Source organism: Choloepus didactylus, chromosome 16 (assembly GCF_015220235.1).
Source record: "Choloepus didactylus isolate mChoDid1 chromosome 16, mChoDid1.pri, whole genome shotgun sequence".
Taxonomy (NCBI): domain Eukaryota; kingdom Metazoa; phylum Chordata; class Mammalia; order Pilosa; family Megalonychidae; genus Choloepus; species Choloepus didactylus.
Window position 1 is genome coordinate 85338376 of NC_051322.1, and position 15197 is coordinate 85353572.

Here is a 15197-nt window from a genome sequence, read left to right on the forward strand (position 1 = left end):
ATTGTTTATCTTGGACAGAATACATGTTATGTGAAATTAGGATCCCCCTACTTAATATGTCAAGCCCTCAAGCTTGAGACTTACAATAGTGAAACTTATGGCTGTAAAAGGGAGGCTAAGCCTATACACAATAACACAGAGGCATCATCTGCAGGCAACCTGTTTTGTTGCTCAGATGTGGCCTTTCTCTCTGTAAACCCAACTCTGCAAATAAATTCATTATGCTACCACCTACATGGGACAGGACTCCTAGAGGAGTGAATCCTCTTGTTGATGTGGGACATGACTCTCAGGATTGAGCCTGATCCTGGTAAGGAGGGATTGAGAATGCCTTTTTTTTACTGAAACAGAGAAAAGAAAGGTATCAAAATAAGCTTTCAGTTGCTAAGAGATTTCAAATAGAGTAAAGAGACTATCCTGGAGGTTACACTTATGCAAGCTCCAGCAAGATATTTCAAATGCCCACAGTATGCTAAGTCATAAACAACAGTAGTCCCCAAAATGCTAAAGAATACCTAGGTCTCTATCTGAGACTCAATAAATATTTCACTAAGTTTACTTTTCAGAAACTTATACCACAGAGTGTTCCTATTCCAGATAAGTCCAAAAACCCAGGGACAATGGCCCCTACAGAAGATCAACCAGACACCTCTCCTTTCCATATACTGTCAATACCCCTTTTCAATATGAACAACTTATGGGGGACACTGCCCAGATATCCCTGAAGATTGAGAAAAATGATCAAATGAGAGAGGGCTAACAACTGAAAAGATAGGGTTTAACAAAGTGTGCCAGTTTGAAACTCTTATGCACCCCAAGAAAGGTCATGTTCTTTTAATCCAGTCTTGTGGATGCAGACTTACTGTGAGTGGGATCATTTTTAATTTACTTTTTCTTGCCATTTTATTAAGCAATAGTCACATATCACACAATCATCCAAAGAGTATAATCAATTGTTCACAATATCATCATATAGTTGTGCATACACCACCACATTCACTTATTGAACATTTTCTTTATTCCAAACAAATAACAGAAATAAAAAAAGAACATCCAAAATAATGATCTTCCCCATCACCCCTATTATTCACTTACTTTTTTGTCCCCATTTTCCTATTCACCTATCCATGCACTGGATAGAGGGAGTGTGAGTCACAATATTTTCTACAATAACCTGGTCACACCATATAAGCTATATGCTTACACACTCATCTTCAAGAAGAAAGGCTATTAGATTGTAGTTCAACAGTTTCAGTTATTTCCTTATAGCTATTCTAACACACTTAAAACTAAAAGGGATGGCTATATAAGCATAAGCAAAGCCTCCTGAATGTCCTCTTGACTCCAATTGAAACCTCTCAGCCCCTGAAATTTTACTTTGTTTCATTTCTCTTACCCTCTTTGGTCAAGAAGGTTTTCTCAAGTCACAATGCTGGGTCCAGACTCATCCCTGGGAGTCATGTCTCACATTGCCAGGGAGATTGATAACCCTGGGAGTCATGTCACACATAGTGGGGAGGGCAGAGGGTTGACCTGCCTAGCCGGCTTAGAGAGAGAGGCCAAATCTGAGCAACAGAAGAGGTTCTGTGGGGGTGAAACTTAGGCAGAATTATAAGTAGGTTTAACCTGTCCTTTGCAGTAGCAGGCTTCATAACGGCATGTCCCAAGATTGAGGGCTCAGCCAACTAAATTGGTAGTCCCCAATGTTTTTGTGAACATAAGGAATTCCCAAGTGGGTACATTTAATAGGTGGGACCTTTTGATTGCATTGTTTCCATGGAGATGTGAGCTACCCAACTTGGGTGAGACATTTTGACTAGACTATTTCCATGGAGGTGTGACCCTTCCCATTCAGGGTGGGTCTTAATTAGATCACTGGAGCCCTTAAGAGAACTGAGAGTCCATACAGATCTAGATGTTTGCAGATGCTTGGAGATGCAAGCTGAAAGACTGTTGGAGATGCTAATCTAAAAGATGAAGCCCAGAGTTTGTCTCAGAGAAACTAAGAGAAGATCTCCAGATACTTACAGAGAAACATCCTGGCAGAATGAGCAAGGGTGCACAGGAGCTGAGGGAGAACACCTAAGGGAGACAGAAGTCCAGAGACATTTTGGAGAAAGCCACTTTGAAGCCAGAATCCAGAAGCAAAGCACCAGCAGATGCCAGTCACATGCCTTCACAGCTGACAGAGGTGTTCTGGATACCATCAGACTTTCTTCAGTGAAGGTATCCTCTTGTTGAAGCCTTAGTTTTGACACTTTTGTGGTCTTAGAACTGTAAAATTGTGGCTTTGTAATGTATAACACTGGTGAAGAAGGTTAACAACAGAGGGGTATGGAAAAATTACCCATTGTGTATTAATGACTATATTTAACAGGAATAATTTTCTGACTCCATAATCATACAAGGGATGAATAATTAGCAGCTGATAAGAGCTCTGGGTTGTATTATTTTACATGGTGGTACTGTAGCCTATAGCATCCCTTGGGATTTGGTCTATAGCTGCTCATTGAATTGTACCTTTCTGTAAATACCTTGTATTGCATAATAAGGAAAGAACTGAAGTTGTGGAATTGTAACCATAACAATTTTCAAAATTACTTATATGACTACTTGTTGAGCTGTACATTGAGAGATGATACCTTTCTGTATGTATATTTTGCAATAATAGAAATGGCTGAAGTTGTGGAAATGTGACCCATGACGTGTGAGATTTGCTAAGTACTTATTCAATTGTACATTGAAAAAGCTATGACTGTTATGTGTATAAGTTGAAGTTCACAGTAAAAAAAAAAATCTAGGAAAAAAATAAACAATCTCTTTTCCAATTTCACATAAATTTGTCGCAAACTTTTTTTTTTTTTTTTAAGTTAACGGTCTTTTTATTGGGAAAAAAAAAAAAGACTAGCATTTACAACTCGGAATGGACAGAAATTGTAATTTCTTGAACAGCAATGTTGACGGGCTGTGCTCAAGTCCACAGCCTACTCTGCCGGCTCCAGGTCATGGTTCAGAAGGTTTTAAAATCAGAGAGTCCAAAGATGCTCCCTTGGTAAAGGTTTCTTTTTTAAAAATGTGTGTGGACAGTGACAGCCTGACCCCGTTTCACTCTAGTGCAGAGAACGCGAACCCCACACACGCAGGCACCCTCGGGCTGCGTCACTGCCACCGCGGGTCGGCGTGCACAGGACAAGAGGACCGTCCCACCAGCGGGGCTGTGTCGCCAGAGCTTATCCTTCACCCACTTTTCTGCACATCATCCTGAGGTAAATCAATTTTAAAAAGTATTTTCAGTCAACCAGCGATGACAATTTATGCTAACAAATTGAATAGAACCCTTCTGAATAGGTTTTGAATTTGTTTTTTCATTTTTCGTTTTTAATACAAATGCCTGACTGTGCTCAATCGTCAAGCTGCATGCATGAAAAACTGGCCAGCCCAAACAGTGTATTAATCATTAGCAAATGGAACTTTAAGGAGTCCACTAAGTGCTTCCTTATCATTAAGGTAGTACAAGTATTTATATTGTAAAATGGATGTGTAGCTTGATCTTTAGGGGACAGGACCACCAACCAATACATGCAGATTTTTTTGTGTGTGTGTGGACAGAAGGTACTTTTGACATTCAGTTTTGCTATACAGAAAGAGAATGAATAAATGAACTTTTTTTTTTTTTTTTTTTTTTGCAAGAGGTAAGTAAAAGATTCAATTTGATTCTTCTAGAGGGGGGAAGAGGAGTTGAAAGTAGGTCTTCATTTTGCAGTCATCATCTGTACGAATTCTTCATACTTGACTTGTCCATCCCCATCAATATCTGCTTCTCTGATCATTTCATCTACTTCTTCATCTGTTAGTTTTTCTCCTAAGTTTGTCATGACGTGACGTAGCTCTGCCGCACTGATGTAGCCATTGCCATCCTTGTCAAAGACTCGGAATGCCTCACGGATTTCTTCTTCACTGTCTGTGTCTTTCATTTTTCTAGCCATCATGGTCAAAAATTCTGGGAAGTCAATGGTGCCATTACCATCAGCATCCACTTCGTTGATCATATCCTGTAATTCAGCTTCTGTTGGGTTCTGACCCAGTGACCTCATGACAGTTCCAAGTTCCTTTGTTGTGATGGTGCCATCGCCATCTTTATCAAATAGGGAGAAAGCTTCCTTGAATTCAGCAATCTGTTCTTCGGTCAGCTGATCAGCCGTGGTGCGAGCGAAGGGAGGAAGAGCAGAGGGAGAGAGGGTGGCTGTACCAGCGCAGAGGCTGTGACCGCGGGAGAGCTTCCGCAGTTGCTGCTGCTGGCTGCTGCAAAGGCGCGGTGTGAGCTCTGCACCGTGCCGCCGCCGCCGCCGCCTGCAAATAGCAGCACCACCCCCGCAAGCCTCCCAGAACCACTCTGTCGCAAACTTTTAAGGTTCTATATTCACTGGAGAGATCAGAGAGGTTTATTTCTCATGCAGGCCATTTCCTCATTGGAGAACTAATGCACTCATTGATCATGCTAATGTCTGCCATTGCCTATGGGATGCATTGAATATATGTGAAAGAGATTGGAAGAGCAAAAATTTACAGTCAGTAGTGAGGCTGATATTTCAGCAGGAGAGTTCAATCATTAGAGCTTTAAAGGTGCTAGGGTGCAGTGCTGTGCATTGTTGGGAAGATAAAAAGTGAGGGTTAGGGAATAGAAGGAATAGAGGAGTCATGTATTTTTCCCAATTTCTAATTTCTGAAAGTACTGAGATATATGTGCACATCTGGAGACACTTTTTAAATTTAATTTAATTGAGATTGTTCACATATCATAAAATCATCCAAAGATCCAAAGTGTACAATCAATTGTGCATGGTACCATCATACAGTTGTGCATTCATCATAATTATTTTTTTCAATTTTTAGAACATTTTCATTACTCCAGAAAACTAATAAAGACAAAAAAAAGAAAACTCAAATCCTCCCATATCCCTAACAAGTCCCCCCTCCATTATTATAGTATTGGTACAGTACATTTGTTAGTGTTGATGAATGAATGTTAAGATACCTCTGCCTGTAATACATAGCTTGCAACAGATATATTTTTCCTATACACCTCTCTATTATAAACTTCTAGTTATAGTGTCATACATTTGTTTTAGTTCATGAAAGAGATTTCTAATATTTGTACAGTTAGTTATGGACATTGTCCAGCACAAGATTCACTGTTTATACATTCCCATATTTTAAACTCCTACTTTCCTTTTGGTAACCTATGTGACTCTGAGCTTCCTCTTTCCACCACATTCACACACACTTCAACAATGTTAGTTATTCTCACAATAATGTGCTACCATCACCTCTGACCATTTCCAAACACTAAAGTTCAACCTAGTTGAACTTCTGCTCATAATAAGCAACCACTCCCCACTCTTTAGTCTTGTTCTATACCCTGGTAACTTAGATTTCATGTCTATGAGTTTACATATTATAATTACTTCATACCAGTGGGACTTTGCAATATTTGTCTTCATGTGCCTGACTTATTTCACTCAATATAGTGCCCTATATTCTTCATCAAACCATTTTAAGGTGGTTTATTCACCCACAATACATTCCATCCTATGTAAACAATCAATGGTTCCCTGATAGTCACATATTTATGCATTCACCACCATCACCACTATTTATATGAGGACATCTTGATTGCTCCCACAAAGAAGTAGGAAGAGTCAAAGAAATTAGAGAGAAAAAAGAAAAAGAAAAAGAAAGAAGGAAAACATGACAGCTAAAAAGAAACAAAAGAAAAGATAGCATTAAACTAAAGTACAATTAGAGTCAGACAACATCACCAATGAAAAGAGTCCCATACCCCTCCCTTATGTCCCCCTCTTTTGGCATTTAGCTTTGGTATGTTGCCTTTGTTACATTAAAGGAAGCATAACACAATTTTTCTGTAAACTATAGTCTCTAGTTTCTCTTGATTGCATGTTTCCCCAATACCTCCCTATTTCTAACACCTTGCAATGTTGATACTCATTTTTTCTCTCTCATGTAAAAATATATTTGTACATTTTATCACAATTGTTGAGCACTCTAGGTTTCACTGAGTTATATATTCCTAGTCTTTATCTTTCGTCTTTCCTTCTGGTGTCCCACATGCTCCTAATTTTCCATTTCAACAATACTCACAGTCATCTCTGTTGAGTGTACTTACATTGCTGTGCTACATCACCCAAAATTGTGTTCTAAATCTCCTTTATTTTTCCTATCTGCCTGTAGTGCTCCATTTAGTATTTTCTGTAGCACAGGTATGTTGTTCACAAACTCTCATTGTCTGTCACAGAATATTTTAAAATCTCCCTCTTATTTGAAGGACAGTTTTACCAGGTATAGGATACTTGTTTGGCACTTTTTCTCATTCAGTATCTGAAACATTTCACACCAATTCCTTATTGCCTCCATGGTTTCTACCAAAAATCCACACATAGTCTTATCAAGCTTCCTTTGTATGTGATGGATCACTTTTCTCTTGCTGCTTTCAGGATTCTGTCTGGCTTGGTCTTTTTTTTCAGGATTTCGGAGATGACCCAAAGATTTAGCCACTAGATGGCAGTAAAACACAAGGTATTCATTGGGGTGCAGCATGGACAGCTTTGTCTCCCAGTTCTTGGGAAACTAGCACATTTCACTGGCTTCTCGAGAACACTCTCTTTTTTTGATGCTTGAACCATCACGTAAGGAGTTTGAACACCATGAGACCACCACGCTGGGGACAGGTGACTTGATGGTCTCAGCAGATCCCAGCCTTCCATTCATGCTTTCCAAGGCAACTGAGTGAACCCATCAGGGCTTATGAATTCAACTCTGTGACAGAAACTCCTAGATTTATACTAGGAAAACTTTATATTAACTCCTCAGTCCACCTGCAAAGATCAGTGTCTTATAATTTAGATGATTTATCCACTTCCCATGGATCTGAAGGGAAATTGTGGGGCCTGTAGGTTATTGGGGAAGACAGGTACAGTAGAAGACACAAGAAGGACTGGGAAATCTATTTCATAAGTAGCAAATAAGCCCCAGAATTTGTTCCTGGGGCTTTCTCAGGATCCCATTAAATTCTAACAAATTCACCCTGAGAGGGAGATGGTAAAGGCACAAAAATCAAGTGAATGCAGGCTGAAATCAACTCAACAAGATTAATGACTTTAATGGGAAGTCCCTGGAGTGAACTCAGGGAATTGTGACCCACAAGAATTTGCCCTTCGATTATACCACTGCCTCTTAGCAGATGAAGAACTCAGATTTAGCACCATGATCACCACCCACCCTCATACTGGGCACTTTTCTCTTACCTGCAAACACCATCTACAGCCTGATTTTAAAGTTCATGAAAATGAATCTTTAAGAGAAATGGATATAGAACATATGCTGGGATTCAAAAAAAGTCAATAAATATAAAAAGATTGAAATACATAGCACACACTCTGATCATAATGGAATGCAACTAGAAATCAATTACCACCAAAGAACTAGAACATTCACAAATATGTGGAGGTTAAACAACAGTCTCCTAATCAGTAGGTCAAAGGAGAATTTGCAAGAGAAATCAGTAAATATCTAGAGATGAATTTAAACAAGAACACTAATATCAAAACATGTGGGATGCAGCAAAGTCAGTGGTGATGGAGAAGTTTATAGCTATAAGTGCATATATTAAAAAGGAAGAAAGAGTTAAAACCAAAGACCTAACTGAACACTTGAAGAAGCTGCAGAATGATCAACAAACTAACTGTATAACAAGTAGACTAAAATTTAAAAAAAAAAGATTTAAAGCAGAAATAATGATTTGGAGAACAAAAAAAACCATTAGAATAAAAACAAAAGTAGCTACTTTGAGAAGATCAAAAAAACTGACAAAGCCTTAGGTAGACTGACAAGGTAAAAAAGAGAGAAGAGACAAATTAACAAAATCAGAAAGGGAGGACATTACTGTGAGTCCTGAAAAAAAGAAAAAAGTATCATTAAAGAATATTATGAAGAACTGTACACCAACAAACTAGACAATTTAGAGGAAATGTATAATTTACTGGAAAACACATGAGAACCTAGATTTATCCAAGAAGAAATAGAAGACCTCAACAAACCAATAACAAATAAAGAGATCCAATAAGACATCAAAAAGCTTCCCACAAATAAAAGCCCAGGGCCAGATGGCTTCACAGGGGAAGTCAACCAAACTTTCCAAATAGAAATGACACCATTTCTGCTCAAACTCTTTCAAAAATGGCAGAAAAAGGAACACTACCTAAACTCACGAAGCTAACATTACTCTAATATCAAAACCAGATAAAGATATCACAATAAAGGAATACTATTGGCCAATCTGCCTAATTAATATAGATGCAAAAATTCTCAACAAAATGTTTGAAAATCAAATCCAAAGACACATTGAAAGAATCATACACCACAACCAAGTGGTGTTCATTCCAGGCATGCAAGTGTGTTTCAACATCAGAAAATCAATCAATGCAACACAAAACATTGACAAACTGAAGGGGGAAAATCAAATGATCAATTCAATAGGTGCTGAAAAACATTCAAGAAACTTCATCATCTTTGATTAAAAAAATGAAGGAAATGTCCTCAATATGATAAAGGATACATATGAAAAACTCACAGCCTGCATAGTACTTAATGGTGAGAGATCTAAATAGGTGGAAAGGTATTCTGTGTTAATGGATAGAAAGGGTAAACATTATTAAGATGTCAATTCTACCCAAACTGATCTGCAGATTAATTGCAATTCCAATAAAAATTCCAACAACCTACATTGCAGACATGGAAAAGTATATATCAAACTTATTTTGAAGGGAAAGTGGCCCTGAATTTACAAAAAAAAAAATCTAAAAAAGAAGACTGAAGTGTAAGGACTTACACTTCCTCAATTTAAAGACCATTATAAAACCACAGATGTCAAAACAGCATGGTACTGGCACAGAGATGTGCATATTTATCAATGGAATTGAATCAAGAGTTTGGAAATAGACACCAGATCTGTGGTCAAATGACTTCTAATAAAGCCTACAAATCCACTGAACTGGGAAAGAACAGCCTGTTAAAAATGGGGCTGGGAGAACTGGATACCCACATCCACAAGAATGAAAGACCCCTACGTCACATCATAAACAAAATTAACTTAAAATGGATCAAAGACCTCAATATAAGAGGAAGTACCATAAAAGTTCTAGAGGATAATATAGGGAAACACCTTCAAGACCTAGTAATAAAAGGAAGCTTTTAATGTCTTACATCAAAAGCACAGGCAATGAAAGAAAAAAAAAAAAATAAATGGAAACTCCTCAAAATAAAAACTTCTGTGCCTCAAAGGATTTGGTTAAAAGGTGATGATTTAGTTATGTTTGAAATGTTTTTTTATTGTCTGTTTTAATTTTTTGATAAATTTAAAAAAACAATGAATGAGTGTGACAAAAAGTAAATGAACAATGGAGGGATGTTCTCTTATATCCTAATATTTCTGTTACTTTTTGGAGCAATAAAAGTGCTCAAAGATTGTGATGATAAAGGCACAACTATGAAAAACTGATTGTACACTTTGGAGGATTGTATGCTATGTGAATATATCTCAATAAAATTGCATTAAAAAATAAAAAGGTGAAGAGGCAGAAAACCCAATGGGAGAAATTATTTGAAAATCATATATCTGATGAGACTGAAATTCAGCATACATAAGGAAATCCTACAAATCAATAGCAATAGTACAAACAGCCCAATTACAAAATTGGCAAAAGACATGAAAAGACATTTTTCCAAAGAGGAAATACAAATGGCTAAAAAACATGAAGAATAGATCACTAGATGTTAGGGTAACGCCAATCAGAACAAGAATGTCCCCCTATATGGGACATGACTCCTGGGGATGAGACTGGACCCAGCATTGTGAGATTGAGAAAGTCTCCTTGATGAAAAGGGAGAAGAGAAATGAAACCAAGTAATGTTTAAGGAGATGAGAGATTTCAAATGGAGTCAAGAAATCATTCTGGAGGTTTTGCTTATGTATTATATAGATATCCCTTTTTAGTTTTAGCATATTAGAATAGCTACAAGGAAATAACTGAAAGTGCCAAACTGCAACCCAGTAGCCTTGTTTCATGAAGATGAGTGTATAAGTATATAGCTTATATGATGTGAGAGTGTGATTGTAGAAAACATGTGGCTCTAACTGTATTTATCCAGTGTAAGGCAGATGAGTAGAAAAATGGGGAGAAAAACAAATGAATAATAGGGGATGAGGGAGATGGGTTGTTTTGTGTGTTCTTTTTTACTTTTACTTTATTATCTTTTTAGAGTAATGAAAATATTAAAAATAGAATGTGGTGATGGATGCAAAACTACATGATGATATTGTCAATAATTGACTTTTACACTTTGGATGATTGTATGGTATGTGATTATAACTCAAAATAATTGCAAGAAAATAAAACACAATGAGATATCACCTGACACCAGTAAGAATGGCTGCCATTAAACAAACAGGAGCCTACAAATGCTGAAAAGGATGTGGAGAAACTGTAAAATTTATTCATTGCTGGTGGGAATACATAATGGTAGTCACTGTGGAAGATAATTTGGCAGTTCCTCAGAAAACTAGGTATCTATTACCCTACAACACAGCAATTTCTATTCTGGGTATATATGCAGAAGATCTGACTGCAGTGACATGAACAAGCATTTGCACACCAATGTTCATAGTGGCATTGTTCACAATTGCCAAGAGATGGAAACAATCCAAGTGTTCTTCAACAGACAAGTGGATAAACAAAATGTGACACATACATATGATGAAATAGTACGCAGCAGTAAGAAGGAACAAGATTTGGAAACAAATGACAGCAGAGATGAAGCTTGAAGACATAATGCTGAGTGAAATAAGCCAGACAAAAAGAAATACTGTATATTACCACCAAGGTGAACTCCTGAAAAATGTAAAATCAGTGTCTTATAATGTAGAATAGAGAGGACCTAGAAATAGGAGTTAGTGAAGGGGACATGGCAACCAAGTATGTAGAGACATCTTAATGAGGGTGAGCTTAAGGTATGGGAATGGATGGGGTGATGAATGTTCATTAATGATACAAGTATCAGTGATGCATTAAAGTTGAACATGATTGAAAGGGTTGATTAAAGGTCTGTATACCACAGATTAGCACTACAAATATAAATGTCTGCCTGATCTACTTCTAAGGTATGATATTGAAACAAGGGTTAACAGAATGTTAAATGGGAAAAACTACCCATTTTATACTACAGACTATACTTAATAGGAATACATAACCAGTACCATACTAATACCAGGGATAAATAACTAGGAGCTGATAAGATTAGGGGTGTTTTGAGTTATGATAATCGTTTAAAATTGAGAATTATGATGATTGTACAACTAAGCAAAGATAACGTGAGGCACAGATTGTTTATCTTGGACAGAATGCATGTTATGTGAAATTAGGATCCCCTAACTTAATAAGTCAAGCCCTCAAGCCTGAGCCTTACTATAGTGAAATTTATGGCTGTAAAAGGGAGGCTAAGCCTATATACAATAACACAGAGGCATCACCTTCAGAGAATCTGTATGGTTGCTCAGATGTGGCCTTTCTCTAATCCCAACTCTGCAAATAAATTCATTACCCTCCGACTTATGTGGCACAGGACTCCTAGGGGAGTGAATCCCCTTGGTGATGTGGGACATGACTCTCAGGAATGAACCTGGCCCTGGTATGGAGGGACTGAGAATGCCTTTTTTACTGAAAGGGGGAAAAGAAAGGTAACAAAATAAGGTTTCAGCTGCTACAAGATTTCAAATAGAGTAGAGATTCTATCCTGGAGGTTACTCTTATGCAAGCTCCAGCAAGATATTTCAAATGTCCACAGTATGCTAATTCATAATCAACAGTAGTCCCCAACATGCTCAAGAATACCTAGGTCCATCTCTGAGACTCTATAAAAGTTTCACTAAGTTTAGTTTTCAGAAGCTTATCCCACAGAGTGTTCCTATTCCAGATAAGTCCAAAAACCCATGGGACATAGCCCTTACAAAAGATCAACCAGATACGTCTCCCTTCCACATAATGTCAACACCCCTTTTCAATATGAACAGTTTCAGGGGTTCACTGCCCAAATATCCCTGAAGATTGAGAAAATGATCAAATCAGTGAGGGCTTGCAAATGACAAGGTAGGATTTAACAAAGTGTGCAAGTTTGAAACTGTTATGCATCCCAGGCAAGGCTATGTTCTTTTAATCCAGTCTTTTGGATGCAGACTTACTGTGGGTGGGACCATTTTTTATAATTTATTTTTTCTTGGAATTTTATTGAGCTATAGGCACATACCATACAGTCATCCAAAGAGTATAATAATTGTTCACAGTATCATCATATAGTTGTGCATAAAACACCATATTCAATTATTGAACACTTTCTTTACTCCAAAAAATAACAAAAATAAAAAAAGAACATCCAAATAACCATCTTCCCTATCACCCCTAATATTCATTTACTTTTTTGTCCCCATTTTTCTATTCATCTGTCCATACACTGGATAAAGGGAGTGTGAGTCACAACATTTTCTACAATCACGTGGTCACAATGTATAAGCTATATGCTTACACACTCATCTTCAAGAAACAGGGGTATTAGGTTGTAGTTCAACAGTTTCAGTTATTTCCTTTTAGCTATTCTAGCACACTAAAAACTAAAAAGGATATCTATATAATCATAAGCAAAACCTCCAGTATGACCTCTCGACTCCATCTGATACATCTTAGCCCCTGAAATATTACTTTGTTTCATTTCTCTTCTCCCTTTTGGTCAAGAAGATTTTCTCAATGTCACAATGCTGAGTACAGACATCCCTGGGAGTCATGTCCCACATTGTGAGAGATATTGACAACTCTGGGAGTCATGTCCCACATAGTGGGGAGGGCAGAGAGTCAACCTGCCTAGTTGGCTTAGAGAGAGAAGCCACATCTAAGCAGCAAAAGAGGTTCTCTGGGTGTGACTCTTAGGTACAATTATAAGTAAATTTAACCTCTCCTTTGCAGTAACAGGCTTCATAAAGGCATGAACCAATATCAAGGGCTCAGAAACTAAATTGGTAGTCCCCATGCTTCTGAGAATATAAGGAATTCCCGAGTGGGTATATTTAATAGGTGGGACCTTTTGATTACATTGTCTCCATGGAGGTGTGACCTACCCAACTTGTGTGAGACATTTTGATTAGATTATTTCCATGGAGCTGTGATCCTGCCAATTCCTTGTGGGTCTTAATTAGATCACTGGAGTCCTTAAGAGAACTGAGAGTCTATAGGGAACAAGATGTTTGGAGATGCTTGGAGTTGCAGAATGAAAGATGTTTGGAGATGCTAATCTAAAAGATGAAGCCCAGAGTTTGCCTCAGAGAAACTAAGAGAAGATCTCCAGATGCTTAGAGAGAAACATCCTTGCAGAATGAGCAAGGGTGCACAGGAGCTAAGGGAGAGTATCTAAGGGAGTAGAAGTCCAAAGACATTTTGGAGAAAGCCATTTTGAAGCCAGAATCCAGAAGCAAAGGACCAGCAGATGCCAGCCACATGCCTTCACAGCTGACGGAGGTGTTCTGAATGCTATCACTTTCTTTAGTGAAGGTATTCTTTTGTTGATGCCTTAGTTTGGACACTTTTATGGTATTAGAACTGTAAAAATGTGGCTTTGTAATGTATAACACTGGTGCAGAGGGTTAACGACAGAGGTTTATGGAAAAATTACCCATTATGTATTAATGACTATATTTAATAGGAATAATGTTCTGACTCTATACTAATAAAAGGGATGAATAATTAGCTCTGGGATGTATTATTTTACATGGTGGAACTATATTCTATAGCATACCTTGGGATTTGCTCTATAGCTGCTCCTTGAATTGTACCTTTCTGTAAATATCTTGTTTTGCATAAGGACAGAACTGAAATTTTGAGACTGTAACCCATAACAATTTACAAAATTACCTATATGACTACTTGGTGAGCTGTACATAGATGCCACCTTTCTGTATGTATGTCATATTTTGCAGTAGTAGAAATGGCTGAAGTTGTGGAAATGTAACCCGTGATATTTGTTGAGATTTGCTAAGTACTTGTAAAATTGTACATTGAAAGTTATCACTGTTATGTATATAAGTTGAAGTTCACAATAAAAAAAAAAAGAATCTTGGGGAAAAAATAAGTAAACTCTCTTCCAGCTTTACACAAATTTGCTCCAAACTTTTAAGGCTCTTTGTTCACTGGACAGATCAGAGAGTTTTATTTCTCATGCAGCCCATTTCCTCATTGGAGAACTAATTCACTCATTGATCATGCTAATGCCTGCAATTGGCTACTGGATGCAGTTAATATATGTGAAAGAGATTGGAAGAGCAAATTTTACAGTCAGTAGTGAGGCTGATATTTCAGCAGGAGAGTTCAATCATTAGAGCATTAAAGGTGCTAAGGTGCAGTGCTGTGCATTGTTGGGAAGATAAAAAGTGAGGGTTAGGGAATAGAAGGAAAAGAGGAGCCATTTATTTTTCCCAATATCAAATTTCTTAAAGAATTGAGATATATGAGCACATTTGGAGACTTTTTAAAATTTAATTTAATTGAGATTGTTCACATACCATACAAGAATGAAGCCATCTTTTTTTAAAAAAATCATAGTTTTTAAAAAGAATGAAGCCATTCTTTTTTAAAAAATCATAGTTCTTAAATTGTAGAATATAACATGTTTACACAGCAGAAATAACTTTCCAACGGCAATTTAACAAGTAGCTAGAGAAGAAATTTCAAAGAATATTATGGGTTACAGTTCCATAGTTTCAGTTATTTCCAAATTGTGAAATATAACATATATGAAAAAGGATAATATCTTTCAAAGTATGATTTAACAAGTAGCTATATAGGAATTTTCCAAAGATGTTATGATTTACAATACCATAGTTTCAGTTATTTCCTTATTGTAAACTATAACATTCTTTAAAAAATGAAGCCATTCTTAAAAAAAAAAAAAACAAAAAACAGAGCAACAGCCACCACAAGCAGAAAGCAAAGAGAGAGCTTTCCAGAAAGAAAATGGCAGTCCCAGACTGAGGAAAACAGCCGGCCATGCTGATCGGCTAAAAACTGATGATCATGATGATGATG

The 15197-nt window shown here is 37.2% G+C and overlaps 1 protein-coding gene across 1 annotated transcript; it reads right to left on the reverse strand.

Moving 5' to 3' along the window:
- Positions 1-3345: 3345 nt before the first annotated feature.
- On the reverse strand, positions 3346-4221 carry LOC119511746 (calmodulin-1-like). The gene has a single exon (XM_037806268.1). The coding sequence runs from the start codon at positions 4092-4094 to the stop codon at positions 3753-3755; it is 342 nt and encodes a 113-aa protein (XP_037662196.1). The 5' UTR covers positions 4095-4221; the 3' UTR covers positions 3346-3752.
- Positions 4222-15197: the final 10976 nt, after the last annotated feature.

Bases quoted from the DNA above. Each gene is read 5' to 3' on its own strand.
- LOC119511746 (XM_037806268.1), bottom strand. From the start codon at position 4,094: ATGAGGTCACTGGGTCAGAACCCAACAGAAGCTGAATTACAGGATATG.